A 21,560-nucleotide genomic window follows, 5' to 3' on the forward strand; every position below is an offset into this window, starting at 1 on the left:
ACGTTTTCTTTTGTCTCGCTAGTACTTTTTTTTTTTTTTTCTTTTTTTGCGGTACGCGGGCCTCTCACTGTTGTGGCCTCTCCCGTTGTGGAGCACAGGCTCCGGACGTGCAGGCTCAGCGGCCATGGCTCACAGGCCCAGCCACTCCGCGGCATGTGGGATCTTCCTGGATGGGGCACGAACCCGTGTCCCCTGCATCGGCAGGCGGACTCCCAACCACTGCGCCACCAGGGGAGCCCTTGCTAGTACTTTTGATGGACGTTTAGATGGCATTTGACGTTCTGTAAAAGAGAGAGGCCCTTTTGTACCATTTGATCCTCACTCCAATACTGTGGGTAGGGCTCCATTCTCTCTTCCATATTACGAAGGATACCATGCACTTGTTATGTGTGCTCCCTCATCTCCTACCCTCTGTCTTTTTTGAAATGACAGCTGTTGCTCTTCGAGGCTCTCATTATGCTAGCAGTTTTCTACCTCTCTTCTCCCCCGATCTCTGTTTTCAGGTATCCTGAAGGGATTTTCATGCGCCGGGTCACTTTCCATCTCCACCTCACTATCTAATGAGGTATCATTAGGCAAAGTCTGTAAAGTCAGTCTTGGCCCTTTCGCTCTCACCCCACATCTAGACCATCAGCCTATGTCTTCTTTAGCTTCAGAATATTCTCGGAATATGGCCAGTTCTCCTGACTCCCCACCCCTGTCACCCGGCATCTCTTGCACAGATTACTGCAAAGGCCACCCTGCTTTCACCAGGGTGTCCCTACAGTTTATTTTCTGTACAACAGCGGAGTGAGCCTCCGTGTTCCTCTTCTCTAAATACTCCTAACAGCTCCCTTTAGAGGCCCTGGGCGCATCCCGCCTGCCCTCACACCCACGTGGCTGCCTTCCTCTGGCTTGGTTCCATGCTGAGGGCCTGTGCTTTGTTCATCCTTCTGCCAGATCTGCATGCCTCACTCCTTCAAATAGTCTTCCAAATACTCTCCACTCAGACTTCTCCTTACTGGAGAAGTTTTCCAGCCATCTTATTTAGAGTGTCCCCCTTACTCTCCTTTATTTTTTTTTCATACTCTGACAGCCTTTTCTTTTCTTTTTTTTTTTTTTTTGCTGTTCGCGGGCCTCTCACTGTTGTGGCCTCTCCCGTTGTGGAGCGCAGGCTCAGCGGCCATGGCTCACGGGCCCAGCCGCTCCGTGGCATGTGGGATCCTCCCAGACTGGGGCACGAACCCGTGTCCCCTGCATCGGCAGACAGACTCTCAACCACTGCGCCACCAGGGAAGCCCTCTGACAGCCTTTTGACTCACTACATATTCCGTTGTTACATGGCTTCTTCCCATAGGATATAAGCTCCTTGCAGGCAACAGCTGTGTTCTGTTCAACACTCTGTCCTCAGTGCCTAGAATGAGACTTGTCAGGGAATAGGCACTTAATAAATATTTACCCAATGAACAAGTGTGAAGGTTGTGAGGTAGGGCTTTGATAGTTTCATCATTCCCAAAGATAATTAAACTCCAGATGGGAAATTTGAAGAGACCCTCAAGGAGAATCATTTTAGTTTCACTTAAATTACATATTCTTGGCTGTCTTGCTCTCTTTGCTCTTTACAGACATAGAGACTCCCACTTGACCTAGCTTTCCATTGCAAGCGTGAAGGCCGTAAGAAGGGGGATGCTCGTTAATGGGGAAAAGGTTAGATCTGGATTTTGGTTACTTTTGGCAGTGGCTAAATGCATTGCTCATCTTCAGTAAACTGAGGTGCTCAAGAGATTAATAAAGGTTGCTGAGACTGGTACTGACCAAAGGCATAGAAACTTGCTATCTATTCTTTCCTCTTGTTTCCAATGAAAATAACAGGAGGAAATTATGGCGGACACCAGGCTGGCAATTTTAGTAATTCTATTAGTACCTTTACCTGTAGCTCTGGTTATTGGGCACAATGGCTTCTGCCTCCATCACAACCCGGAATTCTAATTAATATTTGTACTAGAACAAGAATTGGATATTCGAGAACATTCCATGACTGCTGATTTTTGAAGTATATTTTTGTTTCCTGATGCCAATTAAAAATTGGCACCTGCCACCTGTCTCTACAAGGATTAAGTCACTAGCCTAGCTCTGAGGAACTAACTGCTCCAGGGCTGTAGTCCTCGTTTTGCCCCAAATCAAACTGAACTCACAGCTCACACGCTGTACATTTTTTTTTAAGTCGGCACTGAGTCGTCACATAATTATGTTTCAGTAAATATGACCAGAGAAATAGATCCTTTGAATATCTTTGTGTGAGTGATCTACTTCTTTTATACATATTAACAGCAAGAATGGTTAGAAATGAGATGATAATCAAATTGAAATTTTGTTTGTTTTAAAAAAATGACTTTTGCTTGGTGTAATAAAAAGTATAGTTCAAATGTGTGTTTTCCAACACCACCAAGCAACTGACTCAACTCTGACACTACCTAGAGACAGCATCAGATCCAACAGGTTAAGGGCTCAGTTGGACAAGATTGCCCCACTTCTGACTAGCAGATGCAAACTATTATCTATAGAATGGGTAAACAACAAGGTCCTACTGCATAGCACAAGGAATTATATTCAGTATCCTGTAATAAACCATAAAGGAAAAGAATGTGAAAAAGAATGTGTATGTGTGTATAACTGAATCACATTGCTGTACACCAGAAACTAACACCTTGTAAATCAACTGTAATTCAGTTAAAAAAAAATAAAATAAAAGACTACCCCACTTCTGACATCAGTCCCAAGCCCTGGTTGTTACCTGTGCTTCTGACTGGCTACAAAGAAGAGGTTCCTATGACCCCTTCCTTGCTAGAGCGGCTCACAGAACTCAGAAACATTTAGTTAAGTTTAGCAGTTTATTATAACAGATAATACAGAGGATACGGTTGAACAGCCAGATGAAGAGGTGCACAGGGCAGGGTCTGGAAGGGTCCCAAGTGCAGAAACTTCTGTCCTCATGGAACTGCGGTACGTCACTCTCTAGGCAAGTGGATGTGTTTCCTGTTAACCTGAAATAAATAGTCTGCTAGGTATTTCTCCAGCAAAGATGGGTTTATTCGGGATCAGCAGAGAATTGCAGTTTAGGGTCTGCAACCATGGGGAACCAAGGGCAAGTTTCTGCACGGCAAGGGAAGGAGAACACTTTTGTTGAGAGGGAAAGAGAGTTGAGAGGGCTATAGTAAAGAGTCCCTGGCTTTTCTTGGGCTGCGTCCTAGCCAGGAAAGAAGAGTGGTCTTTCTTCTTGTTGGGCTCTGCGATGGTCTGAGGCCATGTGAGCTCCCCCTTCTGGTGAGTTTTCCGTTTATTAATTTTTTACATTACCAACCTGGAAGCTCATGAGCTCTTGTTCAAGAGCTGTTGTTATAGAACTTAATTTATAGTGTTCCCCTCTTCCCAGAAATAGGTGGGTAGAGCCGAAAGTTCTACCCCTCTAATGAGTGCTATCTTGGGCCCCTACCCTAAGTCACCTCATTAGCATAAACTCAAGCGCTCTCAAAAGGGGCTCCTTACAAATGACTAGAGACACTTCTCTCGCTCAGGAAATTCCAAGGGTTTTAGGAGATTTGTGCCAGGAAGTCTGAGACAAAGACCACGTACACTTTTTCTTACATCACATATATAGTGATTGCCTTTTAGGCTGAGTCAGGCTAAAGGACGGTGCTGCCAGGTATAATTTGGATGTCTGTGGCATTGTTGTAAATTATGGGTTACCGGCCGTCCCAGGGTTTCTTGTGATTGACCATGCTGCACCTGGCATAGTGGTTCTGAACACCCAGAGCACTAGGAAGCTGTGGATAGAAGCTGACCTGCCATGCCGGGGTAATTGCAGTAGCACAGCCAGGCGAGAGAATCCACTAAAATTAAATTAAAAACCCACCTTGGTAAATCTGACCCTGGTGTCATTTTCTTGAAGGACATTTCCTAGTAACCATAACATGAAGAATCCACCCTTAACCTCCCCTATCTCCATTTTATTAAATACTCAACATACTCACATTGTTTCTCCTGGGAGTTGTGTCTGTTAACTGCTAGTGGCTGAACTCTCCATCTCTGGATCTTAGAGGCATAAAAAAATCATGATTTTTATGAGTGTTAGGTAGAAATTCTCATTTTGGCTTAGTAACAAACACTCTTATTGTAGTTAAACATTACTTTAATTAAAAAAGGATATGATGCCAAAAAAATTATCACCTGTTAGATAAATACTTTTTTTCCCCCAAATTAAAAACTTTTTGTGGTGGTAAAATACACACAACAAAGCATGATTTTAACCAAGTTCAGGCATGCAGTTCATTCAGTGTCATTAAGTACAGTCACACTGTTGTCAGTAACCACCACATTCCAGCTCCAGAGCCCTTTCAGCTTGAGATACTGAAACTCTGTGCCCATTGAACACTAACTCCCCAGCCCCCTTGTGCTCCCAGCTCCCCAGCGACCACCGTCCTGCTTCCTGTCTCTGTGAATTTCACTGTTCCGGCTACCTTATCTAAGATAAATCATACAGCATCTGTCCTTCTGTGACGGGCTCATTTCACTTAGCATAATGTTCTCAGGGTTCATGCATGTTGTAGCAGTGCCAGAATGTCCTTGCATTCTGTGGCTGAATAACATTCCATTATCTTTGGAGACCACATTTTGTTTATGCCTTCACCTGTCGGTGGACACTTTGGTTGCTTCTACCCTTTAGCTGTTGTGAATAATGCTACTGTGAATGTGTGTGTGCAAGAATCTCTTTGAGTCCCTGCTTGCAGTTCTTGTGAGTATATACCCAGAAATGGAGTTGCAGGATCATATGGTCATTCTATTTTTAAGTTTTCTTGTTTGTTTGTTAGTTTGTTTTTTTTTGTAGAGAACTGCCATACCGTTTTCCATAGCAGCTGCATCATTTTACATTCCCACCAGCAGTGCACAAAGTTCCAGTTTCTCCACATCTTCACCAATACTTGTTATTTTTCTGGTTTTTGTTTTTTATTTTGGTGGGGGGAGATAGGGTTTTTTGGATTATTTTCTGATATCTTTTGTTTGTTTTTGATAAGTGTGAGGTGGTACCTTGTGGCTTTGATTTCTGTTTCCCTAATGATAAGTGATGTCCAGCATCTTTCTCTGTGCTTAGATATGGCCTCTTTGGAGAAATGTCCAGATAAATACTTCTGGACATAAAATTAGCTGAGTTAGGAAATACAAGATGCCTTGTAAGAACAGTTCTGAGGACCAGAGGTTTCACTACTGTTCCTCTGTGGAGCCATCCCCTCTCTCAATTCCCTTCTAGTTAGACAAGAGAAGCTGGAACCTTTCTTTGGAATAGTCTCCTGACCATCTGGTGCCTGTTCCCTCCCAGGGGACAGGACATGGTGAGGACTTAGGAGAGCGACTGCCTGCAGATGGGCTTCCAGCCCAGGCCTCTCTGCAAAAGCCAAGTTCTTGAGATGGTGTCGTCACTTCCTCACCTGCTGCCCTCACTCCTGAGAGCTGTGGCGACTGGAATTTGCTCAGCCCTCCTTCCCGGGCCACTTCATTCTTAGGCGATTTGTTAATGGAAATAATGTTTATGTAGTTTGGGTTCTACATGTGCGGTTCCACCTTGGGTGTCCATTGTGGTTGGGTAGGTTTTTCATGAAGTGCCTTTTACTGTTTGATCTTCTGTCCTTCGGGGCCAGTCTCGTCACAGAGAGCAGGGGTTTGCAAACGATGTCTGCAGAGAGTCAGTCAGTAAATATTTTAGACTTTTGAAGATCACGAGGTCCCTGTTGCAACCACTCAAGTCAGCTGTTGTACCCGCAAGTCTACATAGAAGATGCATAAAGGAGTAGTCCTGGCGCTGGTCCAGTACAGCTTCGTTTAGAATAACAGGCAGCAGGCTACATTTGGCCCATGGACTGTAGTTTTGCAGACCTCGGGCAAAGAGTTTCACTCCGAACCATCTCTAATTTGACTGGCCTCCATTATTTTAACATAGGCAGATATCCAAGTGGAACAGAACCGGCAACACTTTTACGAACTGTCTCTTGAATATGTGTGTAAGCTTCAGGAAATCCAAGAGAGGAAGAAGTTTGAGTTTGTGGAACCTGTAAGTATAAATAGCAAGTTGCTCTGCTAGTCGAATTTCGTGATATAAGAGGAATGTGTTTCTCTGAAGATCTAATTTATGGTTGCTAGAGGCTGTGGTGCATAAACACGAAGCAAGACGTCGTAAATTGTACACAGTGCACCCAGAGCCATGAAGTCAAAGAATCACTTCTAAATAGTGGTTCTCGGCCTTGTTTGCACAGCAATGTGTAATGAGTATTATTCCTTTTGCTATATGGTCTCAAGGACTCTGCAATCAGGTACACCTTCTGCCATCCTAGCTGTAACTCCACCCTTAAAAAAAAAAGTCCCCACGAAAGAAATTATATTGGAATGTGAGTGAGCGTGGGATATTTATGGGATAATCTTTATTCAAGTTTGTTCTAAAGCAAGTGCATCCATACAAATCTTGGTACTTTCAGCAATTATTGGTAACCAACTATTTCTAATACAATTCACAATGCTTATGCAACCTAAGTTAAGAACCAGTGTGTGGAACATTTGAAACTATTTTGTAAGTTACTCTGACATTTCTTTTTTTTTTTTTTTTTTTGCGTTACACGGACCTCTCACTGTTGTGGCCTTTCCTGTTGGGGAGCACAGGCTCCGGACGCGCAGGCTCAGTGGCCATGGCTCACGGGCCTAGCCGCTCCGCGGCATATGGGATCTTCCTGGACCGGGGCACGAACCCGTGTCCCCTGCATCGGCAGGCAGACTCTCAACCTCTGCGCCACCAGGGAAGCCCTCTGACATTTCTTTATACTTATTTTAGAAACACATGATTTTTTTTTTTGTGCTTATATAGATGCACTCTGAGAGCTTCAGTTACTTATATGTTAACATATCTACGAATATGTGTATCTTCTGAATCAAAATATAAAGGGTATTTTATGCTGTGGGTTTTAGCAAAAAAACCAGAGTACACTGAGATTCATGATTGTCAAGATTCACTTTAATTTTAACATAGACTATATTGCATGTGATTTTAAAAAACAGCTTTATTGAGATATAATTCACATGCCATACAATTTACCCACTGTGTGTATGATGTTGAGCAACAAACCAAAAAAAACCAAGTAATGATTCATTAAAAATTAGCATTCGTGGAAGCTATGGTCCAGTGGAGTAATTGAATTACCCTAAATTAAACAATTAGAGAAAACCTCCTTAAAGCTTTCTTTTTATGTGAAATCATAATAATGGCCTACATTTTATATACTGAGCATTTACAGTGCTCAGTCATTGTTCAGGTTGTTGTTCTAAGTACTTTTCTGTGATCATGCATGTATTCCACACGGTACCCTACTGAGGAGATATTTTTTTTTTTTTTTTTTTTTTTTTTTGCAGTAGGCGGGCCTCTCACTGTTGTGGCCTCTCCCGTCACGGAGCACAGGCTCCGGACGCGCAGGCTCAGTGGCCATGGCTCATGGGCCCAGCCGCTCCGCGGCATGTGGGATCTTCCCGGACCGGGGCACGAACCCGTGTCCCCTGCATCGGCAGGCGGACTCTCAACCACTGTGCCACCAGGGAAGCCCCCGAGGAGATATTTTAATTATCCCACTTAGCAAATGTAGAAATTGAAGTAGAGAAACTTCAGTAATTTGCCCCAGTTGGGAACTGACCCTTGCTGGCCACTTGACGTCAGAGTCCCAAATTCCTTACCATTATGTAGTGTGACATTCTGAAGACAGTGAATCTCAGGATTTCCTTAACCCTCACCCCAAGTCACTCTTACTCTAGATTTTCTCACATGTGGGGGAGAAGCAGTGCCCTCCGATCAAGAGGGGCAGGTGGAGAGTTTGTAGGAAACTCAGGGCTTAATTACTGCCCTGCCTCTGCCCCTCTCTGCTCCAGTCACTGAGCATCCTTGTCAACAAAACAGAGAGGTTACTCTGCGCTGGATGCCCTTCGAAAGAGCTTTTAGCTCTTTGATCTGTATTTCACTTTCCTTTTAGGTCCTATCGACCTATAGTGATAAGGTTTCAATTATAAATGAATATAGGGATTCTCTTGACTCAAAAGGACAAATGGGTGATGTAGAATTCCATTTCTCCTATACAGCATACTGTAAAAGCTGTCTAATGGCTCTGATAGTTAAGGAAAAAAATCACAAATCCTTTTATTTTTTTATAGGGACAAATTAATGAATAATATGCAGTTAGATTTAGTTGAATTCTAGTGACTTCCTTTTAATTATTGTACTTCAATAGAATCATAATGAGATGAGGCAAAATATGTGGCTTTTTAATTTATTTTTTTCACTGAGATTTTTGGGGTGCTAATGTCGCCTTTTCTCCTTTGTTTTAGATGCTGTCATTTTTTCAGGGAATGTTTACTTTCTATCATCAAGGCCATGAACTTGCCAAAGACTTCAATCACTACAAAATGGAACTACAGATCAACATTCAGAATGTAAGAAAACGGAAGCTTTCTCCTAAAAAAGATGCTTGAGAGGTGTAGTTTTGATTTCTTTGGTGTATGAAAAGCCTTAAACCGAGACCAGGCTGATCTGTTGGTACCGAGAAACTGAGGCTACGTTGCCACCTTCTGGTCAGTTCTTGGTGTAACAAACTGTTTTCCAGGAAGGGAGGCTCCGAATTCTGCTGCAGGCGGCTCTGTTTTGTTTTGTTTTGTTTTGTTTTTCAAGAATTCATTTCCTATAATTTATTTTTCTTCCCTTATTTTCAGAAAAGTCATGAAGTATGTTTTTACAATCAAAATTTCACATAATTTGCCTTATTTTTCCAGTTTTATTGAGATATAATTGACACACAACACTGTGTAAGTTTAAGGGTTACAGCTTAATGACTTCACTTATTATATTGCAAGATGATTTCCGCATAAGTTTAGTTAATATCTATCACTTCGTGTAGTTAAAAAATTTTTTTTCCTTGTTATGATAACTTTGACTATCTACTCTTAGCAACTTTGAAACAAGTCATGTGGCAGTGTGACATAGTTATTCTGCACTTTGTGAGGCAGTTCTAAGGATAACCTCTGTTGTGTAAGTCTAAGTCTGCTCTGTATGAAACAGACAAAACAGTCCTCCACTTTAAATTTAAGGCGTTTCAATTCTAATTTAACTTTCTTCTGTTACTTGTATGTCTTATTTGATATTTATTCCCAGATAGGCTAACAGTTCCAGTGGAATTTCTTTCCTGTGTTTTGTGCCTCCCTATTCACTAATGTATTGGTGTTCACAGTTGCTGTTGGCCCTTTATTGTTTTCCTAGGAAATGTATGGTTTCTGTTAGGTCTTGGATAAAGAGTTTTTTTGAGAACTGTTAAACAGTATAATGTATGTGATTTTGATCAGAAGGTGGTAGATGTTTTTCCTTTCAACACTTTTGTTGATTTTGGAAGTGTCCTCTTTGAAAAGCTATTCAAGTTATGTTTAATGTAATTTCAAACCTTGTTAAAAACACAGTGAGTGAGTTTTGGGACAGACTCTCAACCCATCCTGAAAGACATACAAGGAGAAGGATGGGGATCTCTGTGCTGTTTGCTACCTGACCTTCAACTTCTTATAATCTTAGAAATTGAGGACTAATGGTTTTTGTGTAGATCTTGTTTCTAAGTTATTTTGGTATAGTTGTTCCCTACATTGGGAATGTAGGTAACGAAATCTCTTGTGTTTTGTAATTTATGCGTCAATTTGTATTTGAAGATTCTACATTCTGTTCAGTTAAATGACTAAAAGAGTACATTCCTCCCTACACCCTCCAAGATCAGTGACATAAAGTAACATAATTTAAAAATATGTCAAAGTGTATATGTGTAGATTAGTCCTAACTTCAAAAGTGTCTCTGTAGGTAGTAGAACATTTAGTCTAATGATACTGTGATGTATCAGAATACTTCTGTAGACAGCAGAACACAGCGTTTGTAAAAAGAACATTACATAGTTTAGAAGATTAGGTTATAATCCTGATTTTTTCTTTTTGTCCCCCTCCACTAACTGTATAACTTGTGTCTGTACCTCATCTGTCAAGGGCAGGGCTGGCCTGGATGAGAACCTTCAGGCATAACTGATTCATAATTTGTGTAAAATGAGGAGACAGGATCCCTTATTCAAAAATGAAGAATTTCAAGACAGCGATGGCAGAGCATTAGATCAAGTGCGCGACCTTCTGAGCACAGGGCTGTGGGTGACGGCACGGGCTACCTGCCCGTGAAGCCAGCCGGGCCTCAGGGTCTGGGGACACATCAGCGTCTCCTGGGGGCTCCAGAGAAACTGTCCATGCACAACTTGCTTATGTGGAAGTTCATTTATCACACCCACCCTGGGGTCAGGGGCCTATTGGTACCTTAAATACACCAAAATAATTTCAGCGAGATTCAAGATTTAAATGGGAGTGAGCAATACTCAGGCATGAACTACTGTAAGCAACACTTGAAGACAGCCTATCATTTGAAATGGGTCAGCTGGTCAATGGAATCTAACTTAGTCTATTAAGAACCTAACACACATACTTGGTAACTTGCATTTCCCATAAAGAACTGGGCGAAGAACAAGCTACTGGAAAAAATCTTTTCCTGTGTCCTCTGGAACTTCAGGATTGTCATCAGGAAGTTGCCTGGGGTCCTCCACCTCTCTGCCTTTTGTTCTGGCTCTTTCTGAGGCTGCTCGTGCAGCTCTGCAAGTAGAGGCTCTGCCTTCCGCCTCACCTTCAGTGTTGAGGACACCTGATCCAGAAGTCGCCTGTGCTCTTTACTTTTGCTTCTAGCTCATTCTTTGCCCTTCAGAAATACCAGAACCTTTGAAACACATGCCACTCATTCTACCTCACCTGCTATATCTCAGTATTGCTGTAATTTACTACTTTCTTGGCCATTTCTCTCATTCCCTGAGGATGTCAGCTTTTAGCATATCGAAGGGGAAGTGTTGCATAAAACTACGTATTACAAAAATCCCAGCTGTGTGTTACTTTTTTTTTAATTGCAGTATAGTTGATTTACGATGTTGCTAGTTTCAAGTGTACAGCAAAGTGATTCAGTTATACATACATATGGAGATATCTATTCTTTTTCAGATTCTTTTCCATTATAGGTTATTATTTTGAGTAGAGTTCCCTGTGCTACACAGTAGGTCCTTGTAGTTTATTTTATATATAGTAGTGTATATATGTTAATCCCAAACTCCTAATTTATCCCTCCCCGCCCCCTCCCCTTTGGTAACCATAAGTCCATCTTCTACATCTGTGAGTCTATTTCTACTTTGTAAATAAGTTCATTTGTATTATTTTTTTAGATTCCACATATAAGCAATATCATATGGTATTTGTCTTTCTCTGTTTGACTTCTGTGTGTTACTTTTTATGCTATGCGTATTTATGTATTGAAAGAAATATACCGAAATGTTGAAACCAAATCTTAGAGTGAACTATCTGTGCACTATAATGGTAGAGATAATTTTGGTCAACTTTTAGGTATTTTACTATAGAAAAAATGACAAAAACCATTTTATAATCAGAAAAAAGGTAAAAGTTATTTAAAAGTGAAAATAACCTATTTTCACCCAACTGGTTTCACCTTTTCTGTTGTAAAAATGGTTAGACCTTTTTTTTGAGAGAGATTCAGTCTTTTTCCATTTTCCATAATCTAGAGTAATTAATGGACAGCAAAAAAGAGCAGGTTGGTTTTTAAAAAATAGACTTTGCAGAAGAATGTAAATTACATCAAAATTAAAGGATATTAAAAAAAACTAATTTAAAATTTTTGTGATCTCTATCCCCAAAGGAGACTAGAGTAGAGTTCTTCGCAGGAAGAAGTAGAATCCTAAGAAATTTTAGGGATTCTGAAGGAGTACCCAGAAGATACTAAGAATGGTGAAAAATAATTTAAGGATATGCACAGATATTTTTGTTACAGTTTTGTGAGCAAAGTAGAACACTAAAGTGATAAACTATGTTACCAGAAAAAAAAAAAAGATTGGAAGTGACTGTGTAAAAATATGAACATGATTGTTTCTGAGAGGTGAGTTTCTGGTCACTTTTTAATCTTGTTTATACCACCTCTTTTTGCCTCCCAGGCAGGGCTGTTTGTGCTGTCTCCTCTCTCTGTTTTATAATGTTGTGAATTAGCTTTTATAACCCCCCCCCAAAAATTTTTTTTAAATGTACTTTCTCTTTCATTCAGATAAAATTTTAGTTTGATATTGAAGATTCTCTTTTTTCCTTTGTTAGGGAATAATTGTCACTTTTCAGTGACTTAATTGCAATTAAAAAAATAATGCCACTTACATTTATTTTGTTGCCATGTACCAGGTGTTACCTACGTGCTTTTCTTTGGATTGTACACATTTAGTCTTCAAAGGTGTCCTATGATGTAGATTTTTTTATTCCTTCTTCACAGATAAGGACAGTGAGGAAAAAGAACTTGCTGACGTCATACTGCTTTAAGGCCAGGGCAGCACTGGAACTTGGGCAGGCCCAAGGCAGTTGCTTTCAGATTTAGTGTTGGTATAGAAATGGGTTCAACTCATGGTGTATCTGGGGTCAGTAAATATAGGAACTGGGGAACATCCTGATATGGCCATTTGGCTTCCCTGGACCTTAACAATTTCTGGGTAACATGGGAGTCACTTTAATGGTAAGATCTCAGGTTTAGGTACTGATGGTAAACCTCAGCTCGCGTCTACCTCTCAACAGTTCTAACCTGCGTTCCCCTCACTCCCATGGAAGGTGTCCTTCGGGTGTTTTTAGACTTGATCACCTGTTGCCGTGGCATCCACTGCACTCCATTCCTTACTCTGTCACGTCCCCATTCATAGGGCACTTGAGATGTTTGAGGATTGCAGTGAGGGGTGTGTGTTAGCACCCTACCCCTTCTTTTCTGTTTTATTATTTTGGGAGGTTACTAAAGCAGGCTGCAGGGGGCCCACCCCCTGATGTCTTACAGCTGCTTCGTGAAACCCTCTTTATATATATTTAAATTAATTAATTAATTTACTTTTGGGTGTGTTGGGTCTTCGTTTCTGTGTGAGGGCTTTCTCTAGTTGCAGTGAGCGGGGGCCACTCTTCATCGCTGTGCGCGGGCCTCTCACTGTCGCGGCCTCTCTTGTTGCGGTGCACAGACTCCATGTGTCCGAATTCCAGCTTAGTCTCCACATTGAATTCTCCTCCCCCCGGTAGGTGATGTAATGAAATATTTAATTTATAAGACTTAAGACTCATTGGTTTGGAAATTTGTTTATTTATCAAAGCATGCAAGGAAAGGAAATACAGCAATGTTGTTTTATCAGCATTGGGGAACGCTACGCTATCTCGTAGGTTATTGTGAGGATTAAAGCACCGTAAACTGCTCTCAGTCATGTCATTCACAGTGTAAACACTCTCATGTGACCTATGGTAACACTTAAGGTCTATCATTATTATTATTTGATGATATCTTCCTATTCAGCCAGAAATTAGAATTGGAAATTGCTAGGTTCCAGCCACTCTATTATTTGTGCTCAAATTTTGAGAAATGTAATTTTCACCCTCATTTGTAATTTGCCTAAAATAATACATTAAAAAATTTAGCTGAACCTTCCTTTTCCTTCCCAGTGCAGAATCACATCTGAGGAAGGACGGCAGTGGGGGCAGAGTGTACCACGTGGAGGGGTCTGTGACAGTGAAAGTGGGGGGGGGAAGGTGCAGAGGCAGCTCGTACAGAAGAGGTAGCTGGCATATTTGGGAGATTGGTTACGTTGAGCAGATATGTTAATTGAGCAAATAAGTAAATCTTTTGAGAATAATGGGAGCCATGTTTTTTACTGTCTGAAAAGAAATGTGCAGAATTGGAAAGGGGTGGGCTAGAAAGAAACCTGAAGTACTGGATTGGAATTAAGTGTAATGGTATGAACTCATGGGTTTTAAGATAGATAGGTACAGAAGTTGTGATATGTATATAAATGTGTATATATATAAATGTATTCACACACATATATATATATACATACATGCATTTTCTCAATCTATCTTCCAGGAAGACCTAGAAGCAATAGCACCCCCTTAGCTGTGAGCACACTGTCCCTAGATCTTGGTTTCTAAATATTACCAGAGTGAAATAAGTCAGAAAGAGAAAAACAAATGTCGTATATTAATGCATATATGTGGAATCTAGAAAAATGGTACAGAGGAACCTATTTGCAGGGTAGGAATAGAAACACAGACATAGAGAACAGGTGGGATGAATTGGGAGATTGGGATTGACACAAATACACTACCAGGTATAAGATAGATAGCCGGTGGGCACCTGCTGTATAGCACAGGGAACTCAGCTTGGTGCCCTGTGATGACCTAGATGGGTGGGATGGGGTGGGGGAGGGAGGTCCAAAAGGGAGGGGATATGGGGATATATGTATATGTACAGCTGATGCACTTCGTTGTACAGCAGAAACTAACACACCATTGTAAAGCAATTATACTCCAGTAAAAAAAAAGTACTACCCTCCCCTGTAAGGAACAATGACTCCTTTGGAGAGATGGCTGATTCTAGGACTGGGACAGAGAAAGTATAAAGTAAACCTGGGATACCTTTTTGGACCAGAGGGTGAGGGGTTACTCAGAATTAAGGGGGTATGTCAAGAGAAACAGGAGCCAGCTAGAAGGGGCCTCTGCTGGTCAAATCTAGGACAATTTGAGCATTAACTTAAATAATGAGAATTTGGGATACAACTCATTAAGTTAATTGTGTATGTATGTGTGTGTGTGCACGTGCGCATGCGTGCACTAGCATCTATACATATATGACATGCACATATGTGTGTATATGTGTGTGTATGCATAAATATTAGATACACAGATAGAAGTGAGGGTTGTGGAGAATCTCAGTAAAGTGACAAAGCAGGTGAATAAAATTAGGGTATAATCAGTATTAAGATGGGGACAAGAAATCCCAGAGACATGAGAAACAGGAAGGCAGGAGAGGGAACAAGCCGTTAATAAATGAGTCCCACCCTCTTTGCAGCCCTGTACATTCTTATAGTACATAAACAAATTAAAAAAAAAAAAGCTCTCAGCTTGTGTTTGAAATAAGCCTCTGCAGTTAAGTTTCCCCTTTACAGTGTACATTTATCAGACTCTCCATCCCCCTAAAAAATGTACTATTCTATCATTTTTCTGCATTTAGAACTCTTGGTAACCCCTTTCATTGTAGGGAGGAGAGAGGAGGAATTTCAATAATAATTTTTCATCTTAGCTCTTCCACAGTTTCACATCAGCAGTTTTTCGGTATTCATACAATTATTTTTGAATGTAGATGGAAGAAATGTCGAGAAACTTGGTGCTGCTGACTCGTCAGGTTTGCCTGGGTATTTTCGTCACTTCACCTTGCATGTCCATTTTCAGTCTAGCCATTTGACAGAGATATTGACATCCCAAGTCTCCTGGGCTTCAGAAATGTGATTTGTCTTTTTAGATATCAAAGACATTATTTGTAAGTGAGATTCCCCCCTACTTCCTTCTTCGATGAAGAAACATCATTTTCAAGTGCAATTGCCATGACCTGGAAAAAATGACACTGATGTTTATTAGTTTGCAAAGAAGAATTAAGTTTTTCAGATTCTGAATTCCTAGACATATTGCTGAGATAATAGTAATGAGTCAGATTGATTGTTGCAAAGGAAAGACTTCCCAGATAGATATTTTATGGCCTATTTTTTTAAATGTAAGATTTAGTAATATTGTGAGACCTGCAGGCAGGAATTCTTGTGTTGAATAATAGAATTATTCTTGGTGTTAGAAAGCTTCAAAAGTAAATAACCTCTAGTAACCTTGGTTTCTATATCTCTGTTAACTACTTAACCACTAATTTTTTTTTCTTTGCACAGTGATCTCAACAAAGAGATACATGGGAAAGGATGGGTATATTTTGAGAAATTTGTACAAAAACACTACAGATTTAATTATAGTTATCCAGAGACTTAAAAACAGACATGAAAAATCTCCTGTGGGAACTTAAAACTTGTATGTGTTTTTTAAATCCTTTTCAGACACGGAATCGTTTTGAAGGAACAAGGTCAGAAGTGGAAGAGCTTATGAACAAGATTAGACAGAATCCCAAGGACCACAAACGAGCGAGTCAGTTCACAGCGGAAGGCTACCTGTATGTACAGGAAAAAAGTAAGAGGCTCTCCAACAGTGATGAATAACTAATTAAAAATTAGTTTAAAACTCTCACTGTAATTTGATACTTTTGGAGTAATTATTCCTACCGCTTTCTTGCTCTCTCCTATCCTGGAAGGCATACGTTGGACTTTTTGGGGAAAACACATTCCTGCTCTAGGGAGGGGACAGTGAGATTAGGAACTCTGTGAGCACCCTGCTTTCCAGCCACAGCCCCCGAATTCTGTGCCACACTTTGTTAAAACTTGCTTGCAAGGGAGCCGGGATTTGGTGACAGACTGAAAGCGAGGTGGGATAGTACCTTTTTCCTCATTTCCTCTCATCCCCACCCATCTTTATCTCACTCACACACACAGACACACACACACATACGCGTATGCACCCCTCTCCCCATAACCCTGTTCCTCCATGTTAAAGTCAAGAAGGACATATTTCTCTTCTTCTTTCACATTATTTCTTTGCACATTTATTTGAGATGGTTTTTGGTTCTTGTTGAAATTTTCAGGGCAATTGCATACGGCTACAAAAAAATACTCCTAGTTGACATGCTAACTTGTCTCACTGAATTTCAGCATTGTTGCCATCTTAGTTGTTATGCAGTGTGTAGAGTATCCTTATTTGGAAATTAAGGCACCCCAAGACGATTTCAGACTTCTGAGAGTTTGGTCTTATTTTAACGAAGCTCTTAAAGTTTACCTCTTCAACTGTAGGGCTTGATTGCTAGCCAGTAGGGGGAGGAGTATGTGAAAATGTTTCTGTATTTCCTGTTTCTCTCCCTTCCCGCCGGGTGCTTTAGAGTTTTTGTTTGTTAAGTGGCTGATTTACAGGATTTTCAAACTGAATAACTTCATAGCAGAGAGACTCATGGAACAGCCATGTGATACGGATGTTCATGTTATAGGCAATCGCAGAATAGGGGTTCTTTTTCCATTTGCCCTTATTTAATGTGGGCTTAGTCTTCACGGCTCATGACTGGCATGGCAGAACTCTACATTTTTCTAATTTTTTAATCTTTCTCTTTTTTTTCAAAAAAACTGAGAGGTAATTTATTTTTACATATTTTGGTTGAACAGTAAAAGCATGCCGTTTCTAAAGGTGCCATTAGGAACAATAGCACAACAGCTATTGAAGTGTGTATAGAGTGAATGTTTTATTTTTTAAAAATTGTATTGAAGTATAGTTGATTTACAGTGTTGTGTTAATTTCTGCTGTAGAGCAAAGTGAGTCAGTTATACATATATATATTCTTTTTCATATTCTTTTCCATTGTGATTTATCACAGGATATTGAATATAATTGCCTGTGCTGTACAGTAGGACCTTGTTGTTTATCCGTCCTGTATTTACTAGTTTGCATCTGTTAATCCCAAGCTCCCAATCCATCCTTCCGCCTTTAATTTTTTTTATCCTCTTAATCTCAGTTTGTTTATTTAATTTGAAAGAACTAAAAATACAGGGTGGAGACATGAGAAGGATAGAGATTTTGTATTATATGTCCAAAGCGAAAAATCACAGGAAATTTTGATTTTTAGATTCATAACTGTTGCTTAACTTACTGGCTTTGAGAGAAACGGGGCTGAAATTGGACTGGAAAAAAACAAAAAAAACAATAGTGACAGAATTCTTCACTTGTTAGCAGTATGCCAGGCACTGTGCTAAGCTGTTTATCCAACTTGTTTCATTTAATCCATTAAAAACCCCTGTGAAGTGTACAGTGCTGTTATCACCCCATTTACCAATGAGAACATGGAAACACTGAGGAGTAAACAATGTTTCCTGGATCATACACCTCCTCAGTGCTGGAATTGTCCTAGGCTGGAGTCCGTGTTGTACCCTCTCCTGCAGTATTGCCTGAAGCTTGGATGGTGTGAAAAACCATCGCTAATCTCTATGCTCAGAGCTGGTTGAGTAGGGTTGGGTGGTGTCAGGAGGGGATGGCAGCTTAATCAGTGAAGGACCTTCCTTGATATTTGGGGCCAAAGACTCTGAGGTTTGGCTTTGCCATTTCTCAGGCATTTGGTCTAAGCCTAAGACTTTTTAGATTAAAAAGACAGTAGGACTTCCCTGGCGGTCCAGTGGTTAAGACTCTGTGCTTCCAATGCAAGGGACACGGGTTCGATCTCTGGTCGGGGAACTAAGATTCCACATGCTGCAAAAAAGCTTAGCTTTACCATTGTTAGTAAGGGCAGCTACTTACAAGGTGCTTCAGTGGATTTAAAGCACTAGATCGATTTATAGACTAAATGCTTTTCTCCACTGTGATTCTACAGTTCTGTCATTTTTTAGAGGCCAGAATTGCATCCAAAACCATCACATATATTCAGTGGAATTCTTGAAACCCTCATGAGCTCTTCATACGTAGACACAAACAAGAAGCATAGTTTACAATTAAGAGATTTTCAGGTATGAGATAACAGTCTAGCAAATTATTTGAAAAGTATGTCTTGAAATTACTTCCGTGTTGCTGAAAACTCTTAGGACTGTCTCTACGAGCTTTCTTATTTCCCCTTGTTTTTCCCTTGTCTGAGACCAGCTGTGTTGCTGATTTGTTTCCTTGAGCTGTGTTAGTTGCTGCTTCTTGGGTTTTTCCTCTTCAGGACTGTGTTTGGAACTCTGCATATCTGCTTCTTTATGAGGAAAAAATGTAAAGTCCTATTTCTTTTCTTTTTTAATTTAATTTTTATTTTATTTCTTAAATTTTTATTGGAGTAGAGTTGATTTACAATGTTGTGGTAGTTTCAGGTTACTTTTTATTTTATATTGGAGCAGAGTTGATTAACAATGTTGTGTTAGTTTCAGGTATACAGCAAAGTGATTCAGTTATACATATATATGTATCTATTCTTTCTCAAATTCTTTTCCCATTTAGGTTATTACAGAATATTGAATAGAGTTCGCTGTGCAAAACAGTAAGTTCTTGTTGATTTAAAGTTATGTCTCTTGTTGAAGGGCCTCCTCCGTTTGGTTCCAGCTGGGTCAAACACTACTGCATGTATCGGAAAGCGGCCAAGAAGTTCAACATCATTCCGTTCGAGCACAGATCTGGGGGGAAACTAGTAAGTCTTTGCTTTTATTTATTTATTTTTTAAAAAAATATTTACTTATTTATTTATTATTTTTTTGCTGCAACAGGTCTTAGTTGCTGCGCGCAGGATCTTCAGTTGCGGCATGTGGGCTTCTTAGTGTGGCATGCATGTGAGATCTAGTTCCCTAATCAGGGATCGAACCTGGGCCCCCTGTATTGGGAGCGCAGAGTCTTACCCACTGGACCACCAGGGAAGTCCCAAGGCTTTCCTTTTATACTTTATATTCTCTGTGAGGTGGTCTTTGAGGGTATCTTTTTAATGTTGTTTATATTCACTCATGATAAATACTTTCATTTTGTTTTTAGAATGAAAATCTTTTTTTTTTTTTTTAAATAAAATAGGCCAGAAAAAAATTCCTGTGTTTTCTGAATTGTTGGCATGGGTTTTTATGGTCAGATTTTTTTTTTTTTTTTTTTAAGGAGAAAAGTAGAATCATTTTGTGTCCCTGTTATTGGAAGATCCAGTTAACACCTACAACAGACTTTCATGACTCAGTGGTTTGTCTGCTCACGATTTACACGGGAGGCCTGATGGGCACACATAGATTCATACAGATGAAAAGATTATATAGAGTAGATGATCTGTAACGAAGTTTACTGTTTTTCACTTAAACTTTAACGTTCTCGCTTAGACACTCCCCATTTAGCTTACTCCTCCCACAGAAGTAAAAAGCAAAGGAACTCATGATAGCTGGAAAAGGGCGAGAAGCCCTTAGGAGCTGGCTGGGTAGGAAAGGTGATCTTTGTTTTAAAACGGAAACTGCAGCTGTGGCAACAATAGCAGTCAAAACAAAGCTCCTCCCACTAGGGTTGCACATACCTGGTAATGCATTTTAAGGTCAATTCATTGCTTGCTGGGTGGATGGGCATAATTTTTCTTATGTGAATACAGAATTAACCCAAGTTCACTTGTATTTACACATACTTTGCATCTTCCTGAAAAATATTTAAAGCCGCTTATAATACAAACGCATTTTTGTGATATTGAAATAGACATGGAAAATCAAGTCCGTGGCAAAGAGGAGGAAGTGAGGTTGTCACCCTTGGAGGGTGATGGGTTAAGACTGAGCGTGAGAGTTTTTGTCGTTGTTGTTTTGTGGTGGTAGTGTTGTTTTAAAGATCGCAGTAATTTATGTTTGTCAAATGTAATGTGTCAGACGCATAGAAAGCAAAATTTGTTGCTTTTTAATAAAAGAGCAAATTCCATGAATGAACAGCAGCAGTGCACAATTCATTCACCAAATGCCCGCGATTATTTCACATTTCAGAGGGCCACTGATACAATCAAAAGTTGTAGTAAAAGGATAAATATGGGTTCACTTCAGCATCTCTGTACATTTCAGTTATAAACTGAGCATGAGGTTGGAGTGTGAGTTTCCTGTCAAGTCCCAAGACATGTCTGCTTAGTGGTGTCTTTCTGTTTGAGCTACCAAATAATAAAAAATATATTTAAACACATGACTGATATTTTGAATAATTTTATATTCAAATGCTTGTTTAATATTAGAGATCCTTATGTTCCAGAAAATATTAAAATAGTCTAGAAGGGTTTACTCAGACTCCTTACAGTTTCTCACTGGGAACCTGCTTCTGCGTTGCTTCTGTTTCCTGTTTTCTACCTCTTTTTAATGCTCTTAAAGAGCATGAGGAGGATGGTTTAGGGAGGTAAATGGTACGATATTTAAACGAAAACTCAGGAAAGATAAATTCAGGGTGATTCACTTTAAGAAACAGCAAAACCATATAGTTGGAGTGGTTCCAGCTTTAGATGCTCACAATGGCTGATCCAGGGTCCTTAGTGTACTTTTAGGTAGATTCCTGTGGAACTGAAGTCTTTAAAGGTCAGAAATGGTTACATATGGACTGTTTTATATGGTATAATGTAATGTGACATACAAACACATTATCCTTCTTTTAACGAGGGGACAATAAGAGAATAACAAATATAGGCATGTGGAAACTGTATTGTTAACCCACCTTTTAAAATTAGCACTCATAAGGTCTGGTTTAATTTTATTGTAATCAAAGCAGGGTCTTGAAAACCTTAAGAAAAGGACAGTGACAAAAAAGAATTTGAAAGAGAATAGATACATGTATATGGATAACTGAATCACTTTGCTGTACATCTGAAACTAACACAATGTTGTTAATATACTTCAATATAAAATAAAAAGTTAAAAAAAATGGCTGCGACTCTAAATAAAGTGGTTTGAAAGAGAATAAGATAGAGGAACCTAAAGTCTGAACCTTGCCTCCTCCCCCCATCAAATATAGGGTGCTTAATTCCG

The 21,560-nt window shown here is 40.0% G+C and overlaps 1 protein-coding gene across 5 annotated transcripts in view; it reads left to right on the forward strand.

The window, feature by feature from the left end:
• The window catches only part of ARHGAP10 (Rho GTPase activating protein 10), a 326,931-nt gene that overhangs the window by 119,563 nt on the left and 185,808 nt on the right, over window positions 1-21,560 (forward strand). For all 5 annotated transcript variants that reach the window (XR_009540249.1, XM_060147720.1, XM_060147722.1 and 2 more), the window contains 4 exons: window positions 5,972-6,082; window positions 8,389-8,493; window positions 16,056-16,185; window positions 19,137-19,243. Coding sequence is in view for 4 of the 5 variants with exons in the window: in XM_060147720.1 (XP_060003703.1) it covers window positions 5,972-6,082; window positions 8,389-8,493; window positions 16,056-16,185; window positions 19,137-19,243 (453 nt within the window). In the remaining variant the exon portion in view is untranslated. The remainder of the gene's footprint in view (window positions 1-5,971; window positions 6,083-8,388; window positions 8,494-16,055; window positions 16,186-19,136; window positions 19,244-21,560) is intronic.

The sequence above is a fragment of the Lagenorhynchus albirostris genome, chromosome 4 (assembly GCF_949774975.1).
Source record: "Lagenorhynchus albirostris chromosome 4, mLagAlb1.1, whole genome shotgun sequence".
NCBI classification, from domain to species: Eukaryota; Metazoa; Chordata; class Mammalia; order Artiodactyla; family Delphinidae; genus Lagenorhynchus; species Lagenorhynchus albirostris.